This window comes from Arachis hypogaea, chromosome 16 (assembly GCF_003086295.3).
Source record: "Arachis hypogaea cultivar Tifrunner chromosome 16, arahy.Tifrunner.gnm2.J5K5, whole genome shotgun sequence".
Lineage (NCBI taxonomy): Eukaryota > Viridiplantae > Streptophyta > Magnoliopsida > Fabales > Fabaceae > Arachis > Arachis hypogaea.
The window spans coordinates 127,461,254-127,487,309 of record NC_092051.1 but is presented as its reverse complement, the minus strand read 5'-3'; the positions used below and the strand labels follow the sequence as shown (position 1 = coordinate 127,487,309).

General features: G+C 36.3%; 1 protein-coding gene across 1 annotated transcript; it reads right to left on the bottom strand.

Annotated features, from left to right (window-relative positions):
• Positions 1 to 9,086: 9,086 nt before the first annotated feature.
• Positions 9,087 to 16,552, bottom strand: LOC112757506 (uncharacterized). The gene is made up of 3 exons (XM_025806078.1): positions 16,450 to 16,552; positions 9,366 to 10,816; positions 9,087 to 9,125 (listed from the first exon to the last, which is right to left on the bottom strand). Exons 1-3 carry the CDS (start codon positions 16,550 to 16,552, stop codon positions 9,087 to 9,089), a joined length of 1,593 nt encoding a protein of 530 aa, XP_025661863.1.
• Positions 16,553 to 26,056: the final 9,504 nt, after the last annotated feature.

The window sequence follows — 26,056 nt, the reverse complement described above, 5'->3', positions numbered from 1 at the left end:
ACTGAAAGTGTCTTTGTGGATGTATCTCCTTATACATGTCAATACTAATTGTAATTAAAATATAATAATTAATTAATTTATTGGCAATAAGTTGGCAGATAATATATTAGTACTCTATACTTTTTCTTTGTGAAAACATAAAAAGTCACATTTCAAAGAGTGTGAGCAATATTTTATATAGAAGTCCTGTACAAGTATTTGGTGAGCTAATACAGTTTCAAATAATGTTCATCACTGACGACACATGTATGCAACAAATGTTCTTTATTTATCAACAAACACAATTTTACGTGTCGATAATAGAATTGTACGTTGAGTTTGAACAGCATATGGATTAAATCAGGGACATAGGTTGGAAAGAAGATAACAACGACAGTGAAGAGGAATTCGAAGCCAACTACGAAGTCGATGATGAAAATGATGACGAAGATCTGGCGGTGCAAAATGAAGCAGATGCAGTTGTCAACCAGCAACCCTTCGGTGTTTCGTCTTTTATGCGAGCTCTGAATCTTGCAGCCATACATTCCCCGAAATTTTTTTGAGTATGTGAATATGGGTATATTATATTTTTTTATTAAAGTTACTATTACCATTTTTTTTTATTTAACCTTGACTGACTAATGGTAATTTGCATTTGATAGGTGAATGCAATGTTGTAGTGGAAGATGAAGAGTTTAGTATCGGAATAAATTTGGTTTTAGAGAGTCGATTATCTCTACAATCAAAAGCTATATTATCTCTAGAGAAATTGATTACACTGTGTATGAGTCGGAGCTGCAAACATTCTTCGCAAAATGCAAGGGTATGGTACAGGATGTGATTAACTTATCCGAGTTAGCTTGACCCAAAAGAAAGGTTGTTGGGAAATCAGGAGATACAATGACAAACACACATGCACCATGTGGACGACCAATTCAAAACATATAATTTCAAATATAACAAATTCTTCAGTCTTTCAAACATATAATGTATCAAATCAAATCAAATAATATACTTTCTCATCCAAATCATTTTCAATCATACTTCTCAATCTTTAGGCATTTCAAACATATTTCACAATTTCCAACTAAGTGAGTACCAATAAATACTTCAATGCTTAAAAAATATACATATTCAAATAAAATCAAATGTTTTAAAATAATATAAAGCTTCATCAAACATGCATATAGCCTCATAAAAATATATAGTCTCATGTGCATATTAAAATGAACTTAACAAGGATAAATATTTTATTCTAATAAATCGATTATTCAATCTAATTTAAAATCCTTTGATAATAATATTTGTAAGTATAATTATAAGTTCAAAGCAATGTATATCAAAATAATTATAAATGCAAAGCTAGTCAATTATATATAAATATAAAACCTACTCACAAATTGGTCTCAAGGTACCGAAGAGACCAACTCCGGAGTGCCAAGATAAAAGGTGAGGAAGGTTGAAGTCGAATGGAATTAAAGAGCACGAAATTTGGACCGAAGTAGTAGCAACAACTTTGATTTCTCACTGCAGCAACATCAACAACAGCCCTAGTATCAACAACATAGAACAACCACAGTAACATTGACAGCGAATCCAATAGCCTATGGTGGTTTAAAACTGAGCAAAGACAAAAAGGGACATCAAGCAAGATAGTACAGAGTCAATAATAGAGCTTTATGGCAAGACAAGGCAGAACAAAATTAGTCTTACCAAAGGAAATAAGAGGATGGCTCCGGTGACCTTCTCCAGCATTGACGATGAAGGATATAGCAGAACAGCGGTGATGGCAGTTCTGCTCTTCTGGCAGTGACTCCCACAGCAACACCACAAGCTCTGATGAATAGGGGAGAGGCAGGGCTCAGCCCCCGGCGGAGCAGAGCAAGGGCAGAATGCCAAGCAGACAGGCAGGGGCTCTAGCAACCTCAACGGCGAGCTCGGTGTTGGCAGTTGCTCGACGACAGCGTCGCCACTCCTCCCTCTTCCATACGACCTATTTCTCCCTGGTCGACCCTCATGCCTGCTGCCGCAACGACGATGGTGACGACGACGGAGTGACTCTACGGTGAAGGTTCTAATCGGCTCCAGAGGCGGGACGGTGCGCGGCGGTGATGGCGTGCAGCACCATTCTTCTTCTCTGTTGCAGTCTCGTTCTCTCTCTCCTTCCTCTGTGACATCGACGCGACGGAGATGGCAATCCGGCAGCAGGACAAAGCCTTGCCGTGCGGTCTCTCTTCTCCCTCCTCTCTTCTCTTCTTTCGTTCTCCCTCTCCCTCTGTTTCTTTCTCTCTTTTCTTTCCTTCTTTGTGGTTCCAGAGAGTGAGAGTGAGTGAGAAGTATTAGTGTGTGTATGTGAGAGGGAGAGTGAGTATGTTTTAAAATTAGAGTTAGGATTTGGTTTGGGAAAATGATAAGTAAGGATATTTTAGAAATTTTAATAAAATTACAGGATAAAATAGTAATTAAAAATCAAATATATTCCAATAAAACTATTTAAGAACATTATTTATTTATCAACTTGTTAATTAGTTTTTAATAAGTACTCAAATTTTAAATTAGCAATAATTCAATTAAATTCCTTTTAGTTTATAAAATTATACTGAAATCATAATTTTTCAAATTAAAATTTCAAATTTTTATTATATCTTAATTACTAAAACTTTAAATTTTAAATAAGAAAATATCCAATAATTATGAAAATTATATGTGAGTCCTAATAATTTTTTTTAAAACTCAAAGTATCATAAAATTTGATTAAATTACTATAAAAAATTTTCTGAAAATAAAATCCCTAAAAGATAATGAATCATAAATAAATCATTATTTAGTTTGCAAAAAAATTCAGGTGTTACACAGACCCACAATAAAGGTGAAATTTATTATTGCGAAAGTTCAATCTATGTTCAACTATACTGTAAGTTATCGCAACTTTTGGTTAGCAAAGCAAAAGTCCGTCTCCATCAGAAAATACAATGGCAAATACACGTGCACCATGGGGATGATTTTACAAGATCATACCAAGTTGGACTCAGACACGATTGCAGATGCTATCAGACTGCTGGTTGAAGCAGACCCATTAATAAAGAAGAAATCTATTATTGCAGAAGTTCAATTTAGGTTCAACTATACTATTCGTTACCGCAAGGCTTGGTTGGCAAAGTAAAAGTCCATCACCAAAAGTTTTGGTGATTGGAAAGTTTTTTTACCAAACTATGCCAATGTGGTTGAAATAATGTGTGCCAAGTTGTCAATGTCTCGTGTTCAAATAAAAACTCTGCTTGTTTATTATGAGAGTAAGGAGGTGAATGGTGTAAGAGTTCTCCATCAAATGTTTTTGAACTTTTATCCGTGTATTATAGCATTTAGACACTGCAAGCCATTGGTGCCAGTTGATGGCATATACCTTTACAGAAAATATAAAGGTGCACTTTTAATTGCGGTTGCGCAAGACGGGAACTAAACACATTGTGCCGATTGCTTTTTCCATAGTGAAGGGTGAAACGGCAGATGCGTGGGACTTTTTTCTTACTAATTTACGAAGATATGTTGTTACTCGAGATGACATCAGCATTATTTCTGACCGCCACAATTTCATCGAGGCAGCAGTAACTCATAGTAATGGTTCATAGGCAACGCTAAGAGCGTGGCACATGTTCTGCACCAGGCACATTGTATCCAACTTCTTAAGAAGATTCAAGACTCCATACTTGCATAAACTCGTGGTTAACATAGGTATTTGAATTTGGTATTATGGTTCTATTCTTAGTAATTTCTAGTGTCTACTTATGACAGTAGCATGGTTTGTTTTATAGGCTACTCTAGGACGGAGAAGGAGTACAACAAAAACGACCAAAGACTTAAGGAGCGTGGTAAGATATATACCCGATGGTATAATGAGATTGGTGTTGAGAAATGGGTGTTGTAATTTGACGGGAGTCATCGTTGGGGTCATATGATGACAAACTTGGTAGAGTGCTAAATTCTGTCCTTAAAGGTACGTGCAACCTTCCTGTGATGGCCATAGTTAGATTTACTTTCTATCAGCTAAACGAATTGTTTAATTGGAAGATTGCCGAGGCTCATGAGCACGTTCTCAATGGATTCACATATTCAGAATTCGCCACTCGACAAGTTGAAGAAAGTTTTTGATGTGCATGAAACATAGTTGTCAACCGGTTCGACAGGTGCAATGAGATGTTTGAGGTCTATGAAATGCATGACGGTTCTATATACACTATTAATCTCGCGCAACAACTTTGCGATTCTGGCCATTTTCAGGTCGAGCGGCTACCATGTTGTCACGTGCTTGCATGTTGCACTAACCAGCGTCTTGGTTAGCAAGTATATGAACATGACGTGTACAAGATGTCAGAAATTTATAAGGTTTACATAGACGAGTTTATACCGATGGGCGATCCCTATCTACGTGGCCTAGATATGATGGTCCAAAGGTCATTGTCAACTGAACATTGAGGCGCGCGACTAAAAGACGATCGAAGTCAACCCGCTACTTGAATGAGATGGATTCGCGGAATATACGCGCTCCTCGCCGGTGTACTCTATGTGGACGAGAGGGTCATAGCCATATTCGATGCCCTTAGCGCGCAGGTCTAAGTTCTACTCGAGTTCAATAGAGTTAATAGTGTAACTAGTATATTTTTTAGCTTTTTATGTAACCTTTTTATGTATTTTTAGTTTTTTATTTATTTTTTAGATTTTTATGTATTTATGCATGTAAACTATTTTATGTATACACTTTTCTTTGGATAAAATATTATGAGATGTAAAGTAGTCGAAAGACGTACAAAACATGAAATCAAAATCCAAAAATAAAAAAAAAAGCGCGTACAAGAGTTGAAATCAAACGTACGGAAATAAAAATAAACATGCAAAACATGAAATCAAACGCACGAAAATAATAATAATAATAATAATAATAATAATAATAATAATAATAATAATAATAATAATAATAATAATAATCCTTACTGTTACCCAATTGAAAAGCCAACAATTGGAAGTTCAGCGCAAAGAATGGATGTTATCCACGATATATGCTCCCATACCCAAACAAAGAGCAAAATAAGAGGGCCATCCATCTCTGCACAATTGTATCGTGATGCATGACACAACGACTTGTATAGATGTGATAGACAAGTTGCCCCCAACAGTAATCGAATGCTATGAAAATCTCGAAGAAAAGGTAAAAACTTCGAGTTAGCAGAGTTGGTCGATTTGTCTGGAAACGCAATAGTTCCAAGCATGCAGAATATGTGAGCCCGGACATACCACTCGACAGACTCTTGGGTGTCTAATGGTTTGGTGTCTTTGCATTGTCGAACCCATGTTAGGTTTACCTTCCCCAACGTGTAATCGTGTGGACTGGGCTACCTACCAAAAATGAGTGATTGCTATCCATTCTGCCCGTCATGGGGTCCCATTAATCGGCAGGTCAAAAGTATGTATAATGCCTTCTAGATGACAGTCACTTCGCTGACTAAAAGGTGGAATATATAAGTTTCCGACCTCTATCGCTTCACTAAAGCACTGAATAGTGCATAATGTCCTTTTACTTCGCTTATTTGCGAAATGTGATGGAACCCGGTTAAGGCTTGGTTTGGTAAAGTTTTCTGGAGAGGTGCTGTGCTTTTGAAAAGCATAAGCACTTCGTTTTATGTTTGATAAATAAAAAGTCCATATGTTTATGCTTGAAACTTTTAAAAGTTAAGAATGCTTTTGAAAACACCTAAGGATGAGCTTTTTAAAATTAGCTTTTGTTTATCAAAATTAAAAAGTCTAATATAACCTCGTACATTAATTAATATTTAAATTTAATTCTTACATTGATGTCTATTATAATATTTTTAAATTTTAAAAACTATTTTACCAAATGCACTTGTTGTTGTTTATGCTTAAAAGCCATTTTTAATTTAATTTACCAAATACAAATGCTACAACTTTTACAATGCTAACTTTTAAAAGTTATCTTTTATAAGATACTTCTGAAAAGTAAAATCTTTACCAAACTAAACTTAAGGCGATGGCAGTTATCGCATTATAGGTTTATGACCGATCAAATTTTGTAGGCAATAAATTTTTAGTAATCTACCAATAATAATAATAATAATAATAATAATAATAATAATAATAAAAACAGCCGTATACTACACGTGTTAATAATAATAATAATAATAATAATAATAATAATAATAATAATAATAATAAACAGCGGTACACACATAGTAGTAGTAGTAAAAAAAACAGTAATAATTATTATAATAATAATAAACAGCCGTACACACATAATAATAATAATAATAATAATAATAATAAACAACAGTGCTATTACTACTAATAATAATAATATTAAGGGTTAAGTACTGAAATCGTTCCTAAGGTAAGTGGCGAAAATCAAATTCGTCCCCGACGTTTTTTTGCTATTAAAATCATCCCGAACGTTCAGAAACACTTTAAAATCATCCTTTCCCGAATTTTTGGACAAAAATACCCTTGACTATTAATAAAAATAAAAATAAAAACCTACCCCCACCCTCACCCATCAGCATCTCTTCGCTTCTCTCTCCCCCCCAACCCCCCAATTTCCCTTCCTCCTATACCCACCCCCAAATCCCATCCCATCCCATCATCATCATCATCATCATCATCATCATCAGTTTCCACTCCCTCACCCCCATCACCGTCAACCCCTCACCCCTTCACCGCCGCCGCCTCACCCCCTCACCGTCGCCGCCCCTGCGTCCATCCCGCCGCCGCTCCGCGTCCAACCCTCCTGCCGCACCGTGGGTCCAACCCCCCGCACCGTACCGCACACCGCTTCTTCTTCTTCTTTTTCTTTTTCTTCTGTGAACTGAATTTGTTGAATCTGTGGACTGGATTTTTTGTAAAATTTGTTGTGCATGTTTGAATTTTCTGTTGATGATGATGATGATGATGAACATGAAGAGAGGGGCATGAGAAAGGGGGTGGTGGGGAGGTATTACAGTGAGGGGTGAAGGAGTGGGTGAGGGGGAGGTGGTGAGGGATGGGGGGTTACAGTGAAGGGGTGAGGGAGTGGGTGAGGGGGGTGGAGGATTACAGTGAGGGGGTGAGGGAGTGGGTGAAGGGGAGGCGGTGAGAGGTAGGGGGTGAGGGGGTGGAGGGTTACAGTGAGAGGGTGAGGGAGTGGGTGAGGGGGTGGAGGATTACAGTAAGGGGGTGAGAGAGTGGGTGAGGGGTAGGGGGTGAGGGGGTGGAGGGTTACAGTGAGGGGGTGAGGGAGTGGGTGAGGGGTGGGGGATGAGGGGGGTGGAGGGGGTGAGGGGTGGGGGTTTACGGTGAGGGAGTGGGTGAGGGGGGGGGCGGTGAGGGGTGGGGGTTACCGGAGTGGGGTTAAGGTGTTGGTGTTTGTGTTTGTGTTTGTGTCTGTGGTGGTGGTGGTGGTGGTGGTGGTGGTGGTGGTGGTGGTGATGATGGTGGGGTGATGAAGGTGAAGAGGAGAATGATGATGATGAGGGTATTTTGGTCCAAAAATTTGGGAAAGGATGATTTTAAAGTGTTTCTAAACGTTCGGGATGATTTTAATAGCAAAAAAACGTCGGGGACAAATTTGATTTTCGCCACTTACCTTAGGGACGATTTCAGTACTTAACCCTAATATTAACGGTAATAATAAATTAATAATAGTAACGACGGTAGTATACCACACATAATAAAATAATAATGATGATGATAAAAACAGTGCTAATAATACTAATAATAGCAGTAATAATAATAATAACAGTAATAATATAACAATAATAACAGTAATAATAATAATAATAATATTAACAATAATAGTATAATATATTAATAAAAAAATTTACATATTGAAAATTATCCTAATGTTTAATAACATGTTTTGTAATTTATATAAAATTATAAACTATTTTAATTAAATTAAAATTTTAAAAAATAAAAGACTGCTTGAACTGACAAAAAAGAGAAGAGCACTTTTTCACCATCTTTCTCACACACAAAAGAAATACATGCTCATTAACATGGTGAGTAAAACGCAAATGCAGCAAAGCATATAAAAGGCAACTAAAAAAACACAGTGAAAAGAGGGAACATGTGTTGTGTAGGCTAAAAAATTTAGATATGGAAGTAGAATAAGTGTTATACCTTAACATGATAATTTTTTATGTTTTTTAAAACTATGGGAGGTACACAAATCGAACTTTTTGATTTGTGTTTAAAAAATTTTAAAAGTTTGGAGTACACAAATCGGACGGTCCGAGTAAAGAAATTGGACGGTCCGATTTCTATACCTCTTAAAAATCGGACGGTCCGATTTATACTTCGTACATTAAATCATCCCACATTTTAAAAAAATACCACAGTAGATTACAATTTAGAAAAACACCATTGTTAATCCAATATTTAAAATAAAAAAATGGTGTTGTGCATGCACTTGCGTTCAATGTGGTACACCAGCAAAATATAGGTTGTGTTTTACTTCGTCCCACGCATAGTTGGTCAAAGGCGCAGGGCTTGGGGGACACGTTTCGAGTATACATTCACTCTCATGCATAACGCATGTTGTTGTTTGTAGCTTTTTTTTTTAATTTATTTGTTACTAAAACGCATCTTACGTTTTATCATACTGTAATTTGTAGATTCATATTTTTTCATAACATACCATGATATAATATTATTGAGTTACATTATTTTTTCTCCATTTTAAATTAAATGAGGGGGGCCAATTAAATATAAATATAACAAAAAATTAACAAAATATATTTTAGTATATATATCAAAAAAGTAATTATATTATATAAAAGTCAATGTTCAACTACATACTTTAAGATTTTGATATTTTTAAACTTGCTCGACGATGCTTCATGGAACTAAAATCATCAATTATCATCTCTGAAGTGAAGTTTTGAAGTAATTTCCTTTCAATATATACAATATAATCTGCTAAAAATTCATCTTTCATCTTGTTTCGAAGCCTTGTTTTAATAATCTTCATAGCTGAAAAGTCCCGTTCAGTTGTTGCTGTTGTCACAGGAAGAGTCAATATACAATCTGCTAAAAATTCATCTTTCATCTTGTTTCGAAGCCTTGTTTTAATAATCTTCATAGCTGAAAAGTCCGTTCAGTTGTTGCTGTTGTCACAGGAAGAGTCAAAAAAGACGAATTAATCTATCAATTAAAGGATATATATTTGATTTTCCTATCTCTGTCAATTTTTGACACAATTCAGCAAGAGTAGACAAATTCTGAAAATCTGGAGCTTTAACCACATCAAGTTCATAATGTTGTAACTCATAATCCAATTGAATCTTTTCTTGCTCAGAAAAATCTAAAGAATAGAAATTCTTTGCAAGATTGCATATGTTGCAAACACTGAATAACTTGAAAGCATCTTTAGGATCTAAAGATGTACTCAATATGAGGAGCTCGGTTGCTTGCTCACTAAATCTACTATTTAGCTCTTTCAATTGAAAATCTATCACGCTAGTAAAAATGTCAACACGATAGTGGTGTTCAACAGTGACAACATCCTTTTTACGACGAGACCGAATTATGTCACTAAAAGAAGCACCCATATCAGGTATCTGAATAGCATGATCATTGCAGAAAGAACTAACTTTCTCCAAAAGTGCTCCCCAACTACTATCTCTTAACTGTTGAATCAATGACTTTGTACTAGAAACCAGATGCATAGCATTCAAAATGTCTTGAGATTTTCGTTGCAATGCTTGACAAAGTTTATCAGTGATTCCCATGATTTCTTTCATCATATGCAAAATGAAAATAAAATCAAATGATAATAAAGATTTAAGAGCATAAGTAGCATCACCACGTTGAGAATATGTAGATCCATTAGTAGCCAAATCTTCCAGAACTGAAGTTGTTGCTCCAAACATACGTAAAAGGCTACAAATTGAGTTGAAGTGAGAGCTCCACCTGGTATCTCCTGATCTTTTTAATGTGCCAATTTGATTTGCTCCCCTTCCTGTTTCAATTTGATTAGTTGCAACTAAATGGATAATTTCAGTTGCATAAGCAAATCGTAATTCATCATTGCATTTGCAAGAAGAGCACACAACATTGATAATATTACTCAAACTTTGGAAAAAAGCATAAACATCAACAACTTCTTTAGCCGCAGCAACAAGAGCTAGCTGTAATTGATGAGCAAAGCAATGAACATAATATGCATAAGGACATTCTTGAATAATTAAAGCTTGTAACCCTTTCCACTCTCTACGCATATTACTAGCTCCGTCATACCCTTGACCTCGAACATTTTGAATGTTGAGATTGTGATGAGATAATGCAGAACAAATCTCTTGTTTTAGAGTAGCAGAAGTAGTATCTTTGACATGAACAACATCTATTAGCCTTTCTTTGACAAATCCATGCTTATCAACAAATCTAACAACAAGTGCCATTTGTTCTCTTCTAGATTCATCTCTAGCTTCATCAACAATCAAACAAAACTTTGCATTACCAATCTCATTGCGAATTTCATTTTGCACCTTTCTAGCAAAAATATGTAGAATTTCCTTTTGAATAGAAGGTGATGTGTATATTGCATTTTGAGGAGTATTATCCAAAACAACTGCATCTACTTCTTTATTGTAAGAAGCTAATAATTTTAACATTTCAAGAAAATTTCCTCGATTCTGAGACTCATGACTCTCGTCATGTCCCCTAAAAGCACAAGCTTGAAATGTTAACCATCTGACAGTATCAATAGAGGCTTTAAGATGCAATCTATTGCTTAAAACTTGTTGTGAGCTTTGCTTAGCCAATACTTTGTCAATGTGACATAATTGATTAAGCAAATCTTTACAAGACTTAACAGCAATATTATGAGGAGAATTAAGAGAGATTTACCCACATGAGATAAAAATGCACAATCCTTTCCATTATTCACTTTTTTCCAATTGTGAAATCCTCCTGATGTGAATGGACTTGATTTTCTAGAAAATAAATAGCATGGAAGACAAAATACAACATCTACTTCTGGCGAATATTCTAGCCAAGAAAAACTCTTAAACCAATGAGCTTTGAAACGACGAGGATGACTTTCTAGACCAGAAAGAGGGTACTCATCCATAATAAATTGATATGGTCCAAACTTTATGTATGCTCTACGGATTTCATCTTGTTGATTGATAGGATAATTCCAAATTTGCGGACGCTTTCCGGGATCACGCATCAATGTATCAATATTAACTTGATCTATTTCAGTCCTTGTTATTTTGGAAGCAGTGGGTTGAATATCTTGCTCAACAAGTTGTGTCACAGGTTGTTCAATAATATTTTGAACATTACTCAAAGAATCTGAAGCTGAATTTTGTTCATCATATATTCTCTCTTTTCTCTTGAAAAATGAGTGAATTATTTTCATCTTTGACATTTTTAACTTAACTTGAACTATCTAACAAAAAAAAAACAAAAATAATTGCATATATATTATTTTCTTAAAAAAAATATTAAACCTATTGAGCAATAACAAATAATTTTAGAAACACAAATATATAATAACCAAAAATAAAGTTATTGATTTACCTGAATATTTTTTTATTCCAAGTCTCACCCAAAAATAATTCTATTGAGTTTTGTCCTCACTTCAATCTTTGAACACTATCCATTATAAAAAAAATTAATTATTTTAAATAAATAATGTAAATAATACTTGACATTGTTATTAACTTAAAAAAAAATTGAAATATACCTCTTTGAATCTTTGTTATGCATTCAATGGTTAATATTTTGCTGTTCACTTCAATGGTTTTTCTTCATATGTCTTGTTTTGGTATGGAAAGAAAATTAGAATGAGAAGAGTAGAAGACCAAAAGTTTGGAAACCACTAAAAGAGAGAGAAAAGTGGCGCTGATGCCTCTGATGGTTTAAAACAAATATTTGAAAAATGTACTAGTGTTACTTTAATTAATAGTATGGGCTTGGGAGTTGAACTAGTATAATAGAACCATTTTTATTAATTATTAGAATGGGCTATTTGTTAACAAGAACAACAATAATTCAAATATCCAATACATAATGCAGTTTTTAGTTATTTTAATTTATAAAATTTTGTAACATATTTTTTTAATATTATATATAAAAAAATTAATATTATTAATTATTACTATTTACTATTTTTTTAAAAAAATTTTGGGGGGGACCATGGCCACCTTAGATTATGTATAATGCCTTCTAGATGACAGTCACTTCGCTGACTAAAAGGTGGAATATATGAGTTTCCGGCCTCTATCGCTTCACTAAAGCACTGAATAGTGCATAATGTCCTTTTACTTCGCTTATTTGCGAAATGTGATGGAACCGGTTAAGGCTTGGTTTGGTAAAGTTTTTTGGAGAGGTGCTGTGCTTTTGAAAAGCATAAGCACTTCGTTTTATGTTTGATAAATAAAAAGCCCATATGTTTATGCTTGAAACTTTTAAAAGTTAAGAATGCTTTTGAAAACACCTAAGGATGAGCTTTTTAAAATTAGCTTTTGCTTATCAAAATTAAAAAGTCTAATATAACCTCGTACATTAATTAATATTTAAATTTAATTCTTACATTGATGTCTATTATAATATTTTTAAATTTTAAAAGTTATTTTACCAAATGCACTTGTTGTTGTTTATGCTTAAAAGCCATTTTTTATTTAATTTACCAAATACAAATGCTACAACTTTTACAATGCTAACTTTTAAAAGTTATCTTTTATAAGATACTTCTGAAAAGTAAAATCTTTACCAAACTAAACTTAAGGCGACTGCAGTTATCTCATTATAGGTTTATGACAGATCAAATTTTTTAGGCAATAAATTTTTAGTAATCTGCCAATAATAATAATAATAATAATAATAATAATAATAATAATAATAATAAAAATAAAACAGCGGTACACACATAGTAGTAGTAGTAAAAAAAACGGCTAATTTTTTTTATATTGATTAAATATATGTGTAATACATTGCTATTGGAATATTAGGTATTTTTTATTATATGGTGTTTTATTCAAATCGGACGGTCCGATTTATTTGAAGAAAAAAATAAACTACAAATCGAAGGGTCCAATCTATTTGAAAAAAAAAACTATAAATTGGAGGGTTCGATTTGTATTTGATATTTTTTTATTTTTTAAAATAAAAATAGGACGGTCCGATTTCAGCAATAAAAATTTTTTTATTTTCGAAATCACAAATCGAACTGTCCGATTTGTGATTGTTTGTTTAAAAAATAGAACAAATCGGAGGCACTAATTTGTAACTCCCATAGCAATGTCAAACACTTCTCTTCTCTCATGATTCTGAGATACACTCTTTTCTCTCACACACAAAAAAAAAAAAAACAGTAATAATTATTATAATAATAATAAACAGCCGTACACACATAATAATAATAATAATAATAATAATAATAATAATAATAATAATAATAATAATAAACAGTGCTATTACTACTAATAATAATAATATTAACGGTAATAATAAATTAATAATAGTAACGACGGTAGTATACTACACATAATAAAATAATAATGATGATGATAAAAACAGTGCTAATAATACTAATAATAGCAGCAATAATAATAATAACAGTAATAATATAACAATAATAATAATAATAACATTAACAATAACAATAACAGTATAATATATTAATAAAAAAATTTACATATTGCAAATTATCCTAATGTTTAATAACATGTTTTGTAATTTATATAAAATTACAAACTATTTTAATTAAATTAAAATTTTAAAAAATAAAAGACTGTTTGAACTGACAAAAAAGAGAAGAACACTTTTTCACCATCTCTCTCACATACAAAAGAAATACATGCTCATTAACATAGTGAGTAAAACACAAATGCAGCAAAGCATATAAAAGGCAACTAAAAAAAAACCAGTGAAAAGAGGGAACATGTGTTGTGCAGGCTAAAAAATTTAAATATAGAAGTAGAATAAGTGTTATACCTTAACATGATAATTTTTTATGTTTTTTAAAACTATGGGGGTACACAAATCGGACTTTCTGATTTGTGTTTAAAAAATTTTAAAAGTTTGGAGTACACAAATCGGACGGTCCGAGTAAAGAAATCGGACGGTCTGATTTCTGTACCTCTTAAAAATTGGACGGTCCGATTTATACTTCGTACATTAAATCATCCCACATTTTAGAAAAATACCACAATAGATTACAATTTAGAAAAACACCATTGTTAATCCAATATTAAAAATAAAAAAATAGTGTTGTGCATGCACTTGCGTTCAATGTGGTACACCAGCAAAATATAGGTTGTGTTTTACTTCGTCCCACGCATAGTTGGTCAAAGGCGCAGGGCTTGGGGGACACGTTTCGAGTATACATTCACTCTCATGCATAACGCATGTTGTGTTTTGTAGCTTTTTTTTTTTAGTTTATTGTTACTAACAAACACATCTTACGATTTATCATACTGTAAATTTGTAGATTCATATTTTTTCATAACACACCATGATATAATATTATTGAGTTACATTATTTTTTCTCCATTTTTAAATTAAATTCTGCATTTTTTATATCATTAACAAATTATGTAAATGTACTGATTCTAACCTATCTTGTTTGGAAATGAGACAAATAATAATTGTATTACTATTTGCAGTATAAAGGAATATATATATATATATATGCATGTGTGTGCGTGTGTGTGATAACAAGATCGTGTGTGTGATAACAAGATCAGTAAAGACGTGTTTATAAATATTAGATTAAACATTTTTTTTAGAGTTACCTGAAACGGTGATTTGGGCCTGAACGTGAAGTCCAGGCTCCTTTTAAGGCAGCGTCTAACTTGTATTGGTGCCGAGGTACCGCCGTCTGAGTTCCTCGAGAGGAGGTGGGGGTGGTACCTGCAAGAAACTCCAATGCTTAAGTTAGCAAGGGATTTAGGTAGATTTTTAGTAGATTGGGACGTGAATATACCTGAAAGGTGCCCGTGTATTTATAGTAGAATAGATAACTACATTTTTGAGTAGTTCCACCTTTATTGGTGGATAACCATTCCCTTTATCTTGGAAATTTGTTGAGATTTTCCTTCTAGATAGAGTAGAGAGATAGTAGAAAATATTTTAGGATTCGGTTGCTTATTCAAATGAGCAGAACCGATCCTATGTCGTCGTACCCAACCTCTTATGAGGTCGGGCAGGTAGAAAGGAGACACCTTATTTGGTGGGCCTTTATCTTTATTGGGCCTGACTTTATATTTTGGCCAGGGTATGAACAGTGCTCCTATTTGAGTTCGAGCTGTTCATGAGGTCGAGCCCAAGCATTCGTGGCTTCAGTTTCTATCGTTGGGTACGGCGCCTTCAAGAGGTCGGGTACTCGACGTGTTTCAAAATTTTAAAACGTTGCCTCTTTAATGACATGACGAATTACGCGACAGTTTCTTGGGAATCGGCGCATGGCTTTAAAGAGGGGTGCAAAATGCTTTTTTGCGCCTTGTTTCTTATAAAAGCCCCATCTCTTCCTTCTCCCTTCTTTTTCGTTTCTGAAACGCTTTGCATTTCATCATTTTTTTCATCGAAAACTCCTTCATTCTTCTTCCTTTGTTCTTGCTTCATAACCATTTCTCAGCTTCAAGATTTCTCCATCTTGATTCTTTTGAAGATTTCTTTGCACTTCGAAGAGGAATGTTCGAGTTTTCTTAGTGTTTGACGTGCCCTTCCATTTTCGCGTTTCATCAATGTTGGTGTTTTTATCCACTTTCTTGTTTTTTGTCTTTTGGTTGTTCTGAGTACTTGTGTTTGCTTTGTCCCCAAATGTGTTTCTTTTTGGTAGTTCAGAAGTGACGCATTTTTAATTCTTGAATTTGCTTGTGAAAAAACTTTTTGAAATCGAACTTTTTACGCTATTTGTTGAAAATACGATTTCCTTTATTTGGTGTCCGACTTCTTTGTGACGATTTGTTTGTTGTGTTTGTAGGTATAGCTTTATGTCTCATTCTATTATTCACAACATGTCTACCAAAGTCCCCTCTCATCTGACTTGGGTGGATATTTATGTTCTTACTCCCATTTCCGTTATTGATAGTGAGTATGTCGAGACCTTCCATAGGCACCATAGGTTGTGTGAAAGTCGGGAGGATGAGAGAAATTATGAAATAGTTGTAGCCAAGGTTCTGAGAACCGGATCAGTCATCAAATCGCTCTAATCACTGGTTTACTGGTCTAATCGGTAGTTCAACTGAAAAAACCATTTTAGAATAGAATAATAAATAAATTATAAATAAACAGCATAAAATATAATTATAGTCTAATATAAATCTTAAAATATCTTCGAAATTTAAAACACTACATAAAATATCATCAACTATATCCATATGATCTTTATCAAAATACAAGAAGAAACATGCCACTAAAAGTGATAGATTGCATATAAAAACGAAGTTACAAGTTTAATATACTGCTTTTGAGGCTTACACGATAGGCTTTCGGCATCATCATCAACTTCTGCAATAGCAGGCTTTTGATCTTTCCTCTTAAATACCACTTTCCCATCATTTTTAAACAATTCATCATACATCTCATCTATATCTTCACCTACATCCTGCAAAATTTGTCTTTCATGTTATCTGCATCATCATTCATTCATTTGCAAGGCAAAAAAATTTACAAATTCTCCAGATTTAGACATAGAACAAAATCTAAAACATGAATCATTGTGAAAAAAGTGAATGAGAGAAGGATTTTCTTAAGAAATTAAAGTGGCCATTAAATTAGTGTTGATTTAACTAAAGTTACAACCCCTCGTATTTCAGAGTCATCGGCAACTAGCATCTACAAAACAGAGCCATCAAAACAGCAGCATAACAAATAATCACCCCTAAATTAATTCAAAACAGCAGCATAACAAAATCACTAATCACAAATCACTTATCACAAATTCCAAATTCAAAACACTCAGTGCCATAACAAAACAGCAGCTTAACAAGTCACTAATCAATAATCACAAATTCCAAACTCAAATCAGCAGCATTACAAAAGACCCAAGAAATCACAAATCATAAATTCAACCTCAAATCCCTGAAACAGAGTAACAGACTCAACTTTCCACTAACCTCAAATCAGTAAATCATAGTTTCACTAACTTTCCACTGTCAGCAAGAAGACGACGGCGGGACGACGAAGACACGACAACGACACCACAGCGCACCAACTGAAGGCCTCGAGCAGCGATTTCACCTGTGAATGGAAGACGTGCCGAGCTAGAAAGGGGAGACGCTACGGAGAAGGAGAAGGAAGAGGCCGCAGAGACGCCGACAAAGACGAACGGCGGCAGCAGTTCCGTCCAGGAAGTTGGATTTTTGGGTTGGGAAGGAGCTAGGGCTTGCTCTTGCTGTGTGTTCTGTGTTGTCTTTCAAAGGAAGGGTTGTTTGGTGGGGTGAGGCCGTGAGGGGAGTAACTCACGTGGGTGTGGGTGGGTTTTTTTTTTCTTAACAAAATCAAAACGACGGCGTTTCATACGAATCGGTCGGTTCCTGGTCCGGTCTAACTGACCGGTTACCGGTCGGTTCAACGGTTCTCTAGTAGTTTTGTCATCAACGGTTTTAGTAGGAGGATCGGACCATTTTCTACTTTGGTTCCCAGTTAAACCCGTTCGACCGGCCGATCCGATCCGATTTTCAGAACAATGGTTGTAGCTGATCCTGAGGAGAGGTTAAGTTTTCCCCCATTGGATAAGTCGAAACACCCTTTATTTTATGCCTATGATTGTTTTTTTACTAAGCTAGACATTAGGCTTCTTTTTTCTGACTTTGAGATTAATGTCCTCTGGACTTGTAACGTTGTCCCTACCCAACTACACCCGAACTCATGTGCTTTTTTGAAAATATACCAGCTCCTTTGTCGGGAGCTGGATGTCCGACCTTCCCTGAAAATGTCCTTCTACTCTTTGTGTTGACCAAACCTTTTAGTTCTTCCAAGAAATTAGGTTAGGTTTCTTTTCGGGCTGTCCAGGGTAGGAAGATTTTCTCCATTTTTGATGAGTCCTTCCACGATTTTAAAAATTATTTTCAAAATCCAAGCGGTTGAGGATGCCCGACCTTTCTTCTTAGATGAGAATGATTAACCATATTTTTCATTATATTGGAAAGAGAAACCAGTGATGGCCAAATATAATGTAGATTACTTAAATGAGCTCGAGAAAAGTGTAATTAGCCTGTTTCAAGAGTGCTGGGCTGAGCTCTTTACTTGGACACCAAAATTTTTTTACGAGATCCCAGTTAACTTCTGTCCGAGCTAGGTAGTTCTCTTACCTTTTGCTTATGAATTATGGTTGTAAGTTTGTGTTTGACAATTAATGTGCCTTTATTTTGTATTGCAAAAATAATGGCTTCTAAATCTGCTGCCATGAAGACACTTCGGGCCACCAGAAAGAACATTGTGGCTTGGGGTATTCAACTAAAAGAAGCTGGTGATACTGCTACCCGACCTTCCCCTACAAAGTTGGACTCGGGTACCTCTTCTTCGCGGAAGATTATACCCGTCCCTAGATCTCGAACAATTCCCCTTTCTCTACGTCGAACAGTGATGTGGCCCGCCCTCCTCCTTTTTCATCTGAACCTCGTCCCAAAAGGCAGAAGATTTCTGAGGGGGATAGTATATATGATAAGGGTTTTGACGAACCATCCAAAACCACATTTAGCTCCTGGCTCGAGGTGGAATTCAAATGGCAGGTGTGTGTGTGCTGCCTTGGCCAGGGAGTTAGAGAAGACTCCTCTCAGAGCTACTCACAGCTTTTTGGTATCTTCTCGGGCTGAAGTGGATTCCCTAAAGGAGGCAAAAAGGGAGCTTGAGCAAGAGAGGGATTCACTGATGTCTGACCTGGGTAAAACTCGGGCCAAGCTAAAACAAGCGAAGGCATCCTTGGCCATGTCGGAAGGACTGAAGAAGAAGGCAGAAGAGAGTTATATCTGCGTTTTCAGGGAGAGGCTTGACCTTGAGAATGAGCTGGCTAATTCTCGGGACAGATATGCAATGCTTGAGGAGTGTGTGGCTGAGGGAATGGACGAGATGTTTGCAAATATGAAGGCCCAGTTCCAAGTCTTGCTCCCAAGGCAGACCTTTTCCTGTTTAGCCAAGATAATATTGTAGTGGACAGAAAGATCGTCCCAGCTCCTAAGGATGATGAGGAGGTCCCTTTGCCCAACCCGAAGGTTTCAGGTGCAGAGGTCGGTCAGGCTCCTCAGAATCCCAAGGTTCTTCCCGAGGTTTTTAGTTTCGATCTCCTTCCTTCACCGACTGGTCCTATTCCGGCTGTGCCAGTTTTTTAGTATGACCCGACTCCTGCCCGAGCTGAGGACGTGGTTACTGGGGATGAACTTAATCCTTTGTAGTCTCCTTGTACTTTTTCGTAGTTTTCTTATGGCCCGGGATGTGGGTCTTGGATGAACATCTTTTGCAATAGTTTTTCAAACAAATTATTTTGTTTTAGTTGTATTTTAAACAACTTTTAATTTTCTTTCGTTTAAAGAATCTTTCTTTATTTTGATAATGAATATAGATCTTTGTTGAATTAGTTCTTAGCCTCTTCAGTCATTTAGTTGAAGATCGTGTCTTAGCAACTTTTAATGTTATTTCTTAGCTAAGTTAAAAGGTGATGTCGGTGAGTTTGGTATAATGATTTCCTTTGTAAGTTTCGACTTTGTGTAGTCGAACTTTGTCAAGTTACTTTTATACTTCGTTTTTATCCCGCCTTGATTTTAAGGGTCGGTTTCACGAATTTTTTATATAACTTCTTATATTAATTTGCACCTCGTCACTTCATCTTGCCAAGCATGCTAGGTCGGGCAATGATTTTTGTGGTTTATCGAGCTTAAATTAATGCGTTTTTATAGGAAACTTATAAAGAAAGAACGAATTTTTCATTAATGAAGAAAATGCCTTACATGAGTTTGCTACTAGGGATTTTTGCCTACCCTTATCCTTTGTTATGGTGCTTCATTAAAACCCCCTTCAGTAAAAACTCTTTTCAGAATAAAATTCTGAAGTCGGAAAAAAGAGTACACCAGGAAACAAGGTGTGCTACCTAACTGTAGTACTTCTTCAGGTTATACGCATGCCACGACCTTGGGAGTTCTCTTCTTTGTAGGTCAGACACTTTGTAGTAACCCTTTCCTAAGACTTCAACGATCTTGTAGAGTCCTTTCCATCTTGCTGTCATCTTTCCTTTGCTCGACTTCTGAGTCCCGATGTCATTTCGGATCAATATAAGGTCGTTTGTGGTGAAGCTTCTTTTGATCACCTTCTGATTATACCTTAGGGTCATCCTTTGCTTTATTGCTTCCTCTTTGATCCAAGCTTATTCTCGGACTTCTGGGAGGAGATCGAGTTCTTCCCTTTATGCTTAGGTATTAACTCCTTCATTGTAGTATGTAACCCTTGGTGATTCTTTAGCGATTTCTATAGGAATCATGGCTTCCATTCCGCAAGCAAGTCGGAAAGGCAACTCCCCTGTTGTAGAATGGGGAGTGTCTGATATGCCCACAAGACTCGAGGAAGCTCATCTGCCCATGCTCCCTTTGCATCTTGTAGTCGGTGCTTCAACCCAGCCAGTATGACTTTGTTTGCGACTTCGGCTTGTCCATTGACTTGAGGGTGTTCCACCGATGTGAATTGGTGCTTTATCTTGAGGCTGGCCACCAAATTCTTGAAGGTTGAATCAGTAAACTGAGTCCCATTGTCCGTGGTGATGGAGTGGAGAACTCCAAACCTTGTGACGATGTTCTTGTAGAGAAACTTCCGACTTCACTGGGCAGTGATGGTTGCTAATGGTTCTGCCTCAATCCACTTAGTAAAGTAGTCGATCCCACCATGAGGTATTTTACTTGCCCTGGTGCTTGAGAGAATAGTCCAAGGAGATTGAGACCCCATTTTGCAAATGGCCAGAGTGAGGTGATGCTAATAAGCTCTTTGGGAGGTGCCACATGAAAGTTGACATGCTTCTGGTAAGGCAAGCACTTTTTGACAAACTCGGCTGCTTCTCGTTGCAAGGTTGGCCAGAAAAAGCCGACTCGGATCACCTTCTTAGCTAGTGAGTGAGATCCCAAGTAGTTTTCACATATGCCATTATGTACTTCCTCTAAGACCTCCTTCACATTAGAGGTCAGGACGCACTTTAGGAGAGGTATTGATATCCCTCTTTTGTATAGAACATTGTGGACCAATGTATAATTTTCTGCTTCCCTTATGAGCCTTCGAGCCTCTTTTTCATCTTTAGGAATAATATCAAACTTAAGATAATTGACTATAGGGCCATCCATCCTAGGTTTTGGTCGGATATGATCATTATTCTTGAATTGTCATCTTCTTTTGCTATTGATAGTGCCTGGAGAGTTTCTTAGATGAGGCTTCTATTGTTATCCTTGGCTTGGTGCTAGCTAACTTGGAAAGGACATTTACTCGGGCATTTGACTCCCGAGTTATGTGTCGGACCTCTCCTTCCGAGAACTATGCTAGTTATTCTTGTGCTTCATCTAGGTATTTCTTCATATTGGGGTCTTTGCCTTGATAAGTGCCATTAATTTGTGAAGTTACCACTTGATAATCATTAAATACTATTAACCTTTGTGCTCCCACCTCTTTAGCCAGCTTCAAGCCAGCAAGCAAGGCTTTATATTCTGCTTGGTTATTAGAAGTAGGAAACTCGAACCTTAACAAGAGTTCTATCCGAGTTCCTTGTTCACTTTCCAGGATGACGCATGCTCCACTGCCAGCTTTATTGGATGATCTATCTATATATAAGCTCCAAGTTGTTAAACTTCCCTGACTTTTAGTGTATTTGGCCACAAAGTCAGTGAGGTACTAGGATTTGATTGCTATCTGGGATTCATATTTCAAATCGAACTCGGACAGTTCTACAACCCATTGTAGCATCTTTTCTGCTAGGTCCGTCTTTTGTAGAATGTGATTCATTAGTTGATTAGTACGGATCTTTATAGTGTGAGACTGGAAATAAGGTCGGAGCTTTCGCGAGGTGAGGATAAGAGCATACGCAAACTTTTCTATCTTTCGACAGTTCAACTCTGCTCTTTGTAAGGCTTTACTGACAAAGTAAATAGATTGTTTCCCATTCTCATTTTCTCGGATCAAGGCTGAAGCTATAGCTCAGTTTGCCACTACTAAGTAGAGGACGAGCTCTTCTTCGACGTTAGGTCGAGTGAGTATGGGGGGTTGACCTAAAAATGCTTTGAAGCCTTGAAAGGCTTGTTCGAACTTTTGGGTCCATTCAAATTGCTTTCCCTTTCTGAGAATTGAATATAATGGTAGGGACTTCAACGATGATCCTGCCAAAAATCTGGATAGTGCCGCCAACCTCCCATTTAGTTGTTGGACTTCTTTGAAACAAGTCGGGCTCTTCATCTCTAGTTTGGCTCTACACTTATTCAGGTTTGCCTTTATGCCTCTTTACATTTTGAGGGGTTTAGCCTCATCCCATGCTTTCTTATTGTGGAGAATACCTCTGAGAGGTCAGACAAGAGAGCCAAGTCGTCCTTAGTTTTTACGAGCATGTCGTTCACATACACTTCCATGAGTTTTCCTAAGTGGGGGGGGGGGGACACTTTTTTCATTAGTCGTTGATATGTGGCTCTGGCATTCTTTAATCCAAAAGGCATTACTACATAACAATAGTTAGCCTTAGGAGTGATGAAAGAGGTCTTCTCTTGGTCCGGTTTATACATCAGAATTTGGTTATATCCCGAGTATGCATCCATAAGGGATAAATACCAATAACTTGAGGCTGTGTCAACCAGAGCGTCAATGCTTGGTAGAGGATATGGGTCCTTGGGGCAAGCTTTGTTGAGGTTGGTGTAGTCTACACACATTCTCCATGTAAAACCCGGTCAAACCATAATTAATTAAATATGGCCAAAATGGTTAGAAATTTAGCAATCGAAATTTGATCATTTAAATATGATATTTGGACTCAGTGGATTTTTCTGAGTCAAAAAACATAGTTTTCTACATAAAAACACGCACTAGAAATTTGATCAGCAATACCGGCTGAGATCTGTCTGGTACTACAGTTGAGAAAATTAATTATGAGTGAGAAAGGTTAAAAAATTAAATAATGGTAGTTGATATGGTAAAAATAATGAAAACGCAAATTAAAACGCTAATCTTAAAGATTTTGGCTCAAAGTTAGGCCAAACGGGCCATATATGTGAACCGGACCCAAGTTGGGCCCAAGACCCAACATATATAAACCATAGTTATGAGCATTTCAGCTCATTAACCTTAGAAAAAGAGGGAGAGGTGTTGAAATGGAGAAAAGAGGAAGAAGAGAGAAAATTCTAACTCCATCAACTTCAAATCACCATAACTTTATCTTCGGTGCTCCGATTGACGAGCCGTTTACGCCCACGCGCTGCTCTTCTCATCCTCTTTGATTATATCTAGGTATTGGCTCTACACATTCTTTGCTTAGTTATTAATCTGGTTTGCTAGAATATAACATATATATGTTCTACTTTGTAATTTTTTTTAATTTGCTCTATTTTGTTTTGTTCTAAATTAATAAAACATTTTTTTTTGTGTGGGTTTAGGGTTCTGTAATCTAATATGTTGTTAGGATATATATTAGAGTTAAGAATGTCATCTAACAATGTGGGTGTTTTATTTATTATTTGGATTTAATTTAGTGTTATTGTATGAATTTGAGTTGTGAAGAGTTGTGACTGGTTATGATTTATGTGAATTATGTGTGATTTTACTGATTTGGTTTATTTGAGACTTATAAAATTTACGAGTCATGTTTACGTTTCGTCTTACGATTTTACGAATTATGATTTTACATCGGACTTCCAAGTCAATATAAAAACTACGAGTTCACTACCTTGATTAAAACGCTAATCTTAAAAGTTTTGGCCCAAAGTAAAACCAAACGGGCCATATATGTTAACCGGGCCCAAGTTGGGCCTAAGACCCGACATATATAAACCTTAGTTATGAGCATTTCAGCTCATTAACCTTAGACAAAGAGGGAGAGGCGCTGAAATGGAGAAAAGAGGAAGAAGATAGAAAACCCTAACTCCATCAACTTCAAATCACCATAACTTTCTCTCCAGTGCTCCGATTGACGAGCCGTTTGCAGCCACGCGTCGCTCTTCTCACCCTTTTCGATTCTATCTAGATATTATGGTGAGTATCCTACTATTCTCTGTCCAGTTTTTTTCTCTGATTTTCTGTTTTGGTTTGGATTTTGAGAAAATCTTGTGATTTTGGTTGTTTAGGGTGTTACACTCCACTTTTTATTCTACTTCTTTACCAGAACCACGTTAGCTAGTCACAATAGATACTTTATCTCTCTTATGAATTCGGCTTCCAATGACACTTGTACTTGTTCTTCCACGACTTGTGTCCTTTCAGGTCCGAATTTTCAATGGTTTTGCTGAATAGGTATGGAATCTGGGTAGACAGCGAGCTTATGAGACATCAAGTCGAGATCTATGCTAGACATATCGAAGATTTTTCAAGTGAAGATATCGGAGTTTTTTCGTAAGAGGTCAAAGAGCTGTGCTTTTAGTCCTCCTTCCAAATTAGCTCTTATATTCGTCGTCTTTTTAAGGTGATCTCCGATTTGGACTACTTCTACCTTTCCTCCAGGTTGAGGGCGCAATTCTTCCCGAGTTCGAATGTCACCAACCTTAATTGTGTTGATTTCTTTTCTCCCTGGGCTGCCTTTTAGATTAAGTCTTTTATTATAGCACTTTGCGCCAACTTTTGATTTCCCTTTATGGTAGCAATTCCTTCTATAATGGAAAAATTTATACACAAGTGAAGTGTAGAGATAAATGCTACAAGTCAGTTTAAAGTGGTTCGTCCTATTAGGGCATTGTATGCTGATACAACATCGACCACAATATAGTCAACGCTTAACGTTCTTGACTTAGTGTCCTTTCCAAAAGTAGTGCATAGGGAGATAAATCCAAGAGGTTGGATCGGCGTGTCCCCTAACCCAAAGAGGTTGTCTGGGTACGCCTTTAGATCATTTTCTTCCTGCCCGAGCTTATCGAAGGCGGGTGTAAATAGTATATCTATCAAGGTACCTTGATCCACTAGAGTTCTATGGAGGTTTGCATTAGCGAGGATCATTGTTATCACCACTGGGTCATCGTGGTCAGGCGTTATCCCTTGAGCATCTTCTTTAGTGAACGAGATGGTTGGTAAGTCGAGTGTTTTGTTATCTTCTCTGACTTGGCACACCTCTTTAAGATGTCTTTTCTGTGATGATTTTGAAATTCCTCCTCCCGCAAATCCGCCATTAATCATGTGTATGTGTCATTCAGGGGTTTATGGGAGGCGTTCTTGTCGTTTCCCCTTTTCATCTCTCTTTTTTTCCTCTGATCGTCCGACCTCTCAGCCAAGTACCTGTCTAGTTGACCTTCCCTGGCCAACTTCTCAATGACATTCTTTAAATCATAGCAATCGTTGGTAGAATGCCCATAAAGTTTGTGGTACTCACAGTATTCTGTCTGCCTTCCTGTCTTTTTGTGTTTAATAGGACAAGACGGTAGAATATTCTCAAATCCTCCTTTTCATGGCCTTCTCCATCGCACTTATAGCCTTCATTTTCTACTCCCACTCCATTGTCTCCATGCTCTTTCTCGGCCACCTCAAAGACCTCTAGCTCGCCGCAGAGTATCACCCACCTTCTCACGCAAGCCTCCTTCGCTGGCACCCTCCTTTGCCTCGGTGGGCCGACACCGAATTGAATAGTGATGTTGCGCTTCTAGGGACAGACGAAATGAACATTTATCATGTGAACTCTGGATAGTAACGGAACAGAGAATTAAAACACTAAGATTAACAACAGAATCAACCAATATCGTTGAAGAATCAGAGAAAGAACTATAAAAGAACAGTTTTTAATCGTTACAGTTATTTTCTTTCTTTTTTTTTTTTTCTTAATTTGGGGGACTTTTTTTGTGTAGGGATGTGGTGAAAAAAATAGAAAAGAACTCACTATATTGGATTTTTCTGCTAGGAACCGGTCGAGGTCCTCCTCCACCACCACCACCACCATTGA

Coding starts and splice junctions, on each gene's coding strand:
- LOC112757506 (XM_025806078.1), bottom strand. CDS start 16,552: ATGTATGATGAATTGTTTAAAAATGATGGGAAAGTGGTATTTAAGAGG. Junction 10,817..16,449: donor TGATGCCGAAAGCCTATCGT/GTAAGCCTCAAA, acceptor AGTCTTGTAAAG/ATTTGCTTAATCAATTATGT. Junction 9,126..9,365: donor ATGCTTTCAAGTTATTCAGT/GTTTGCAACATA, acceptor CTGTGACAACAG/CAACAACTGAACGGACTTTT.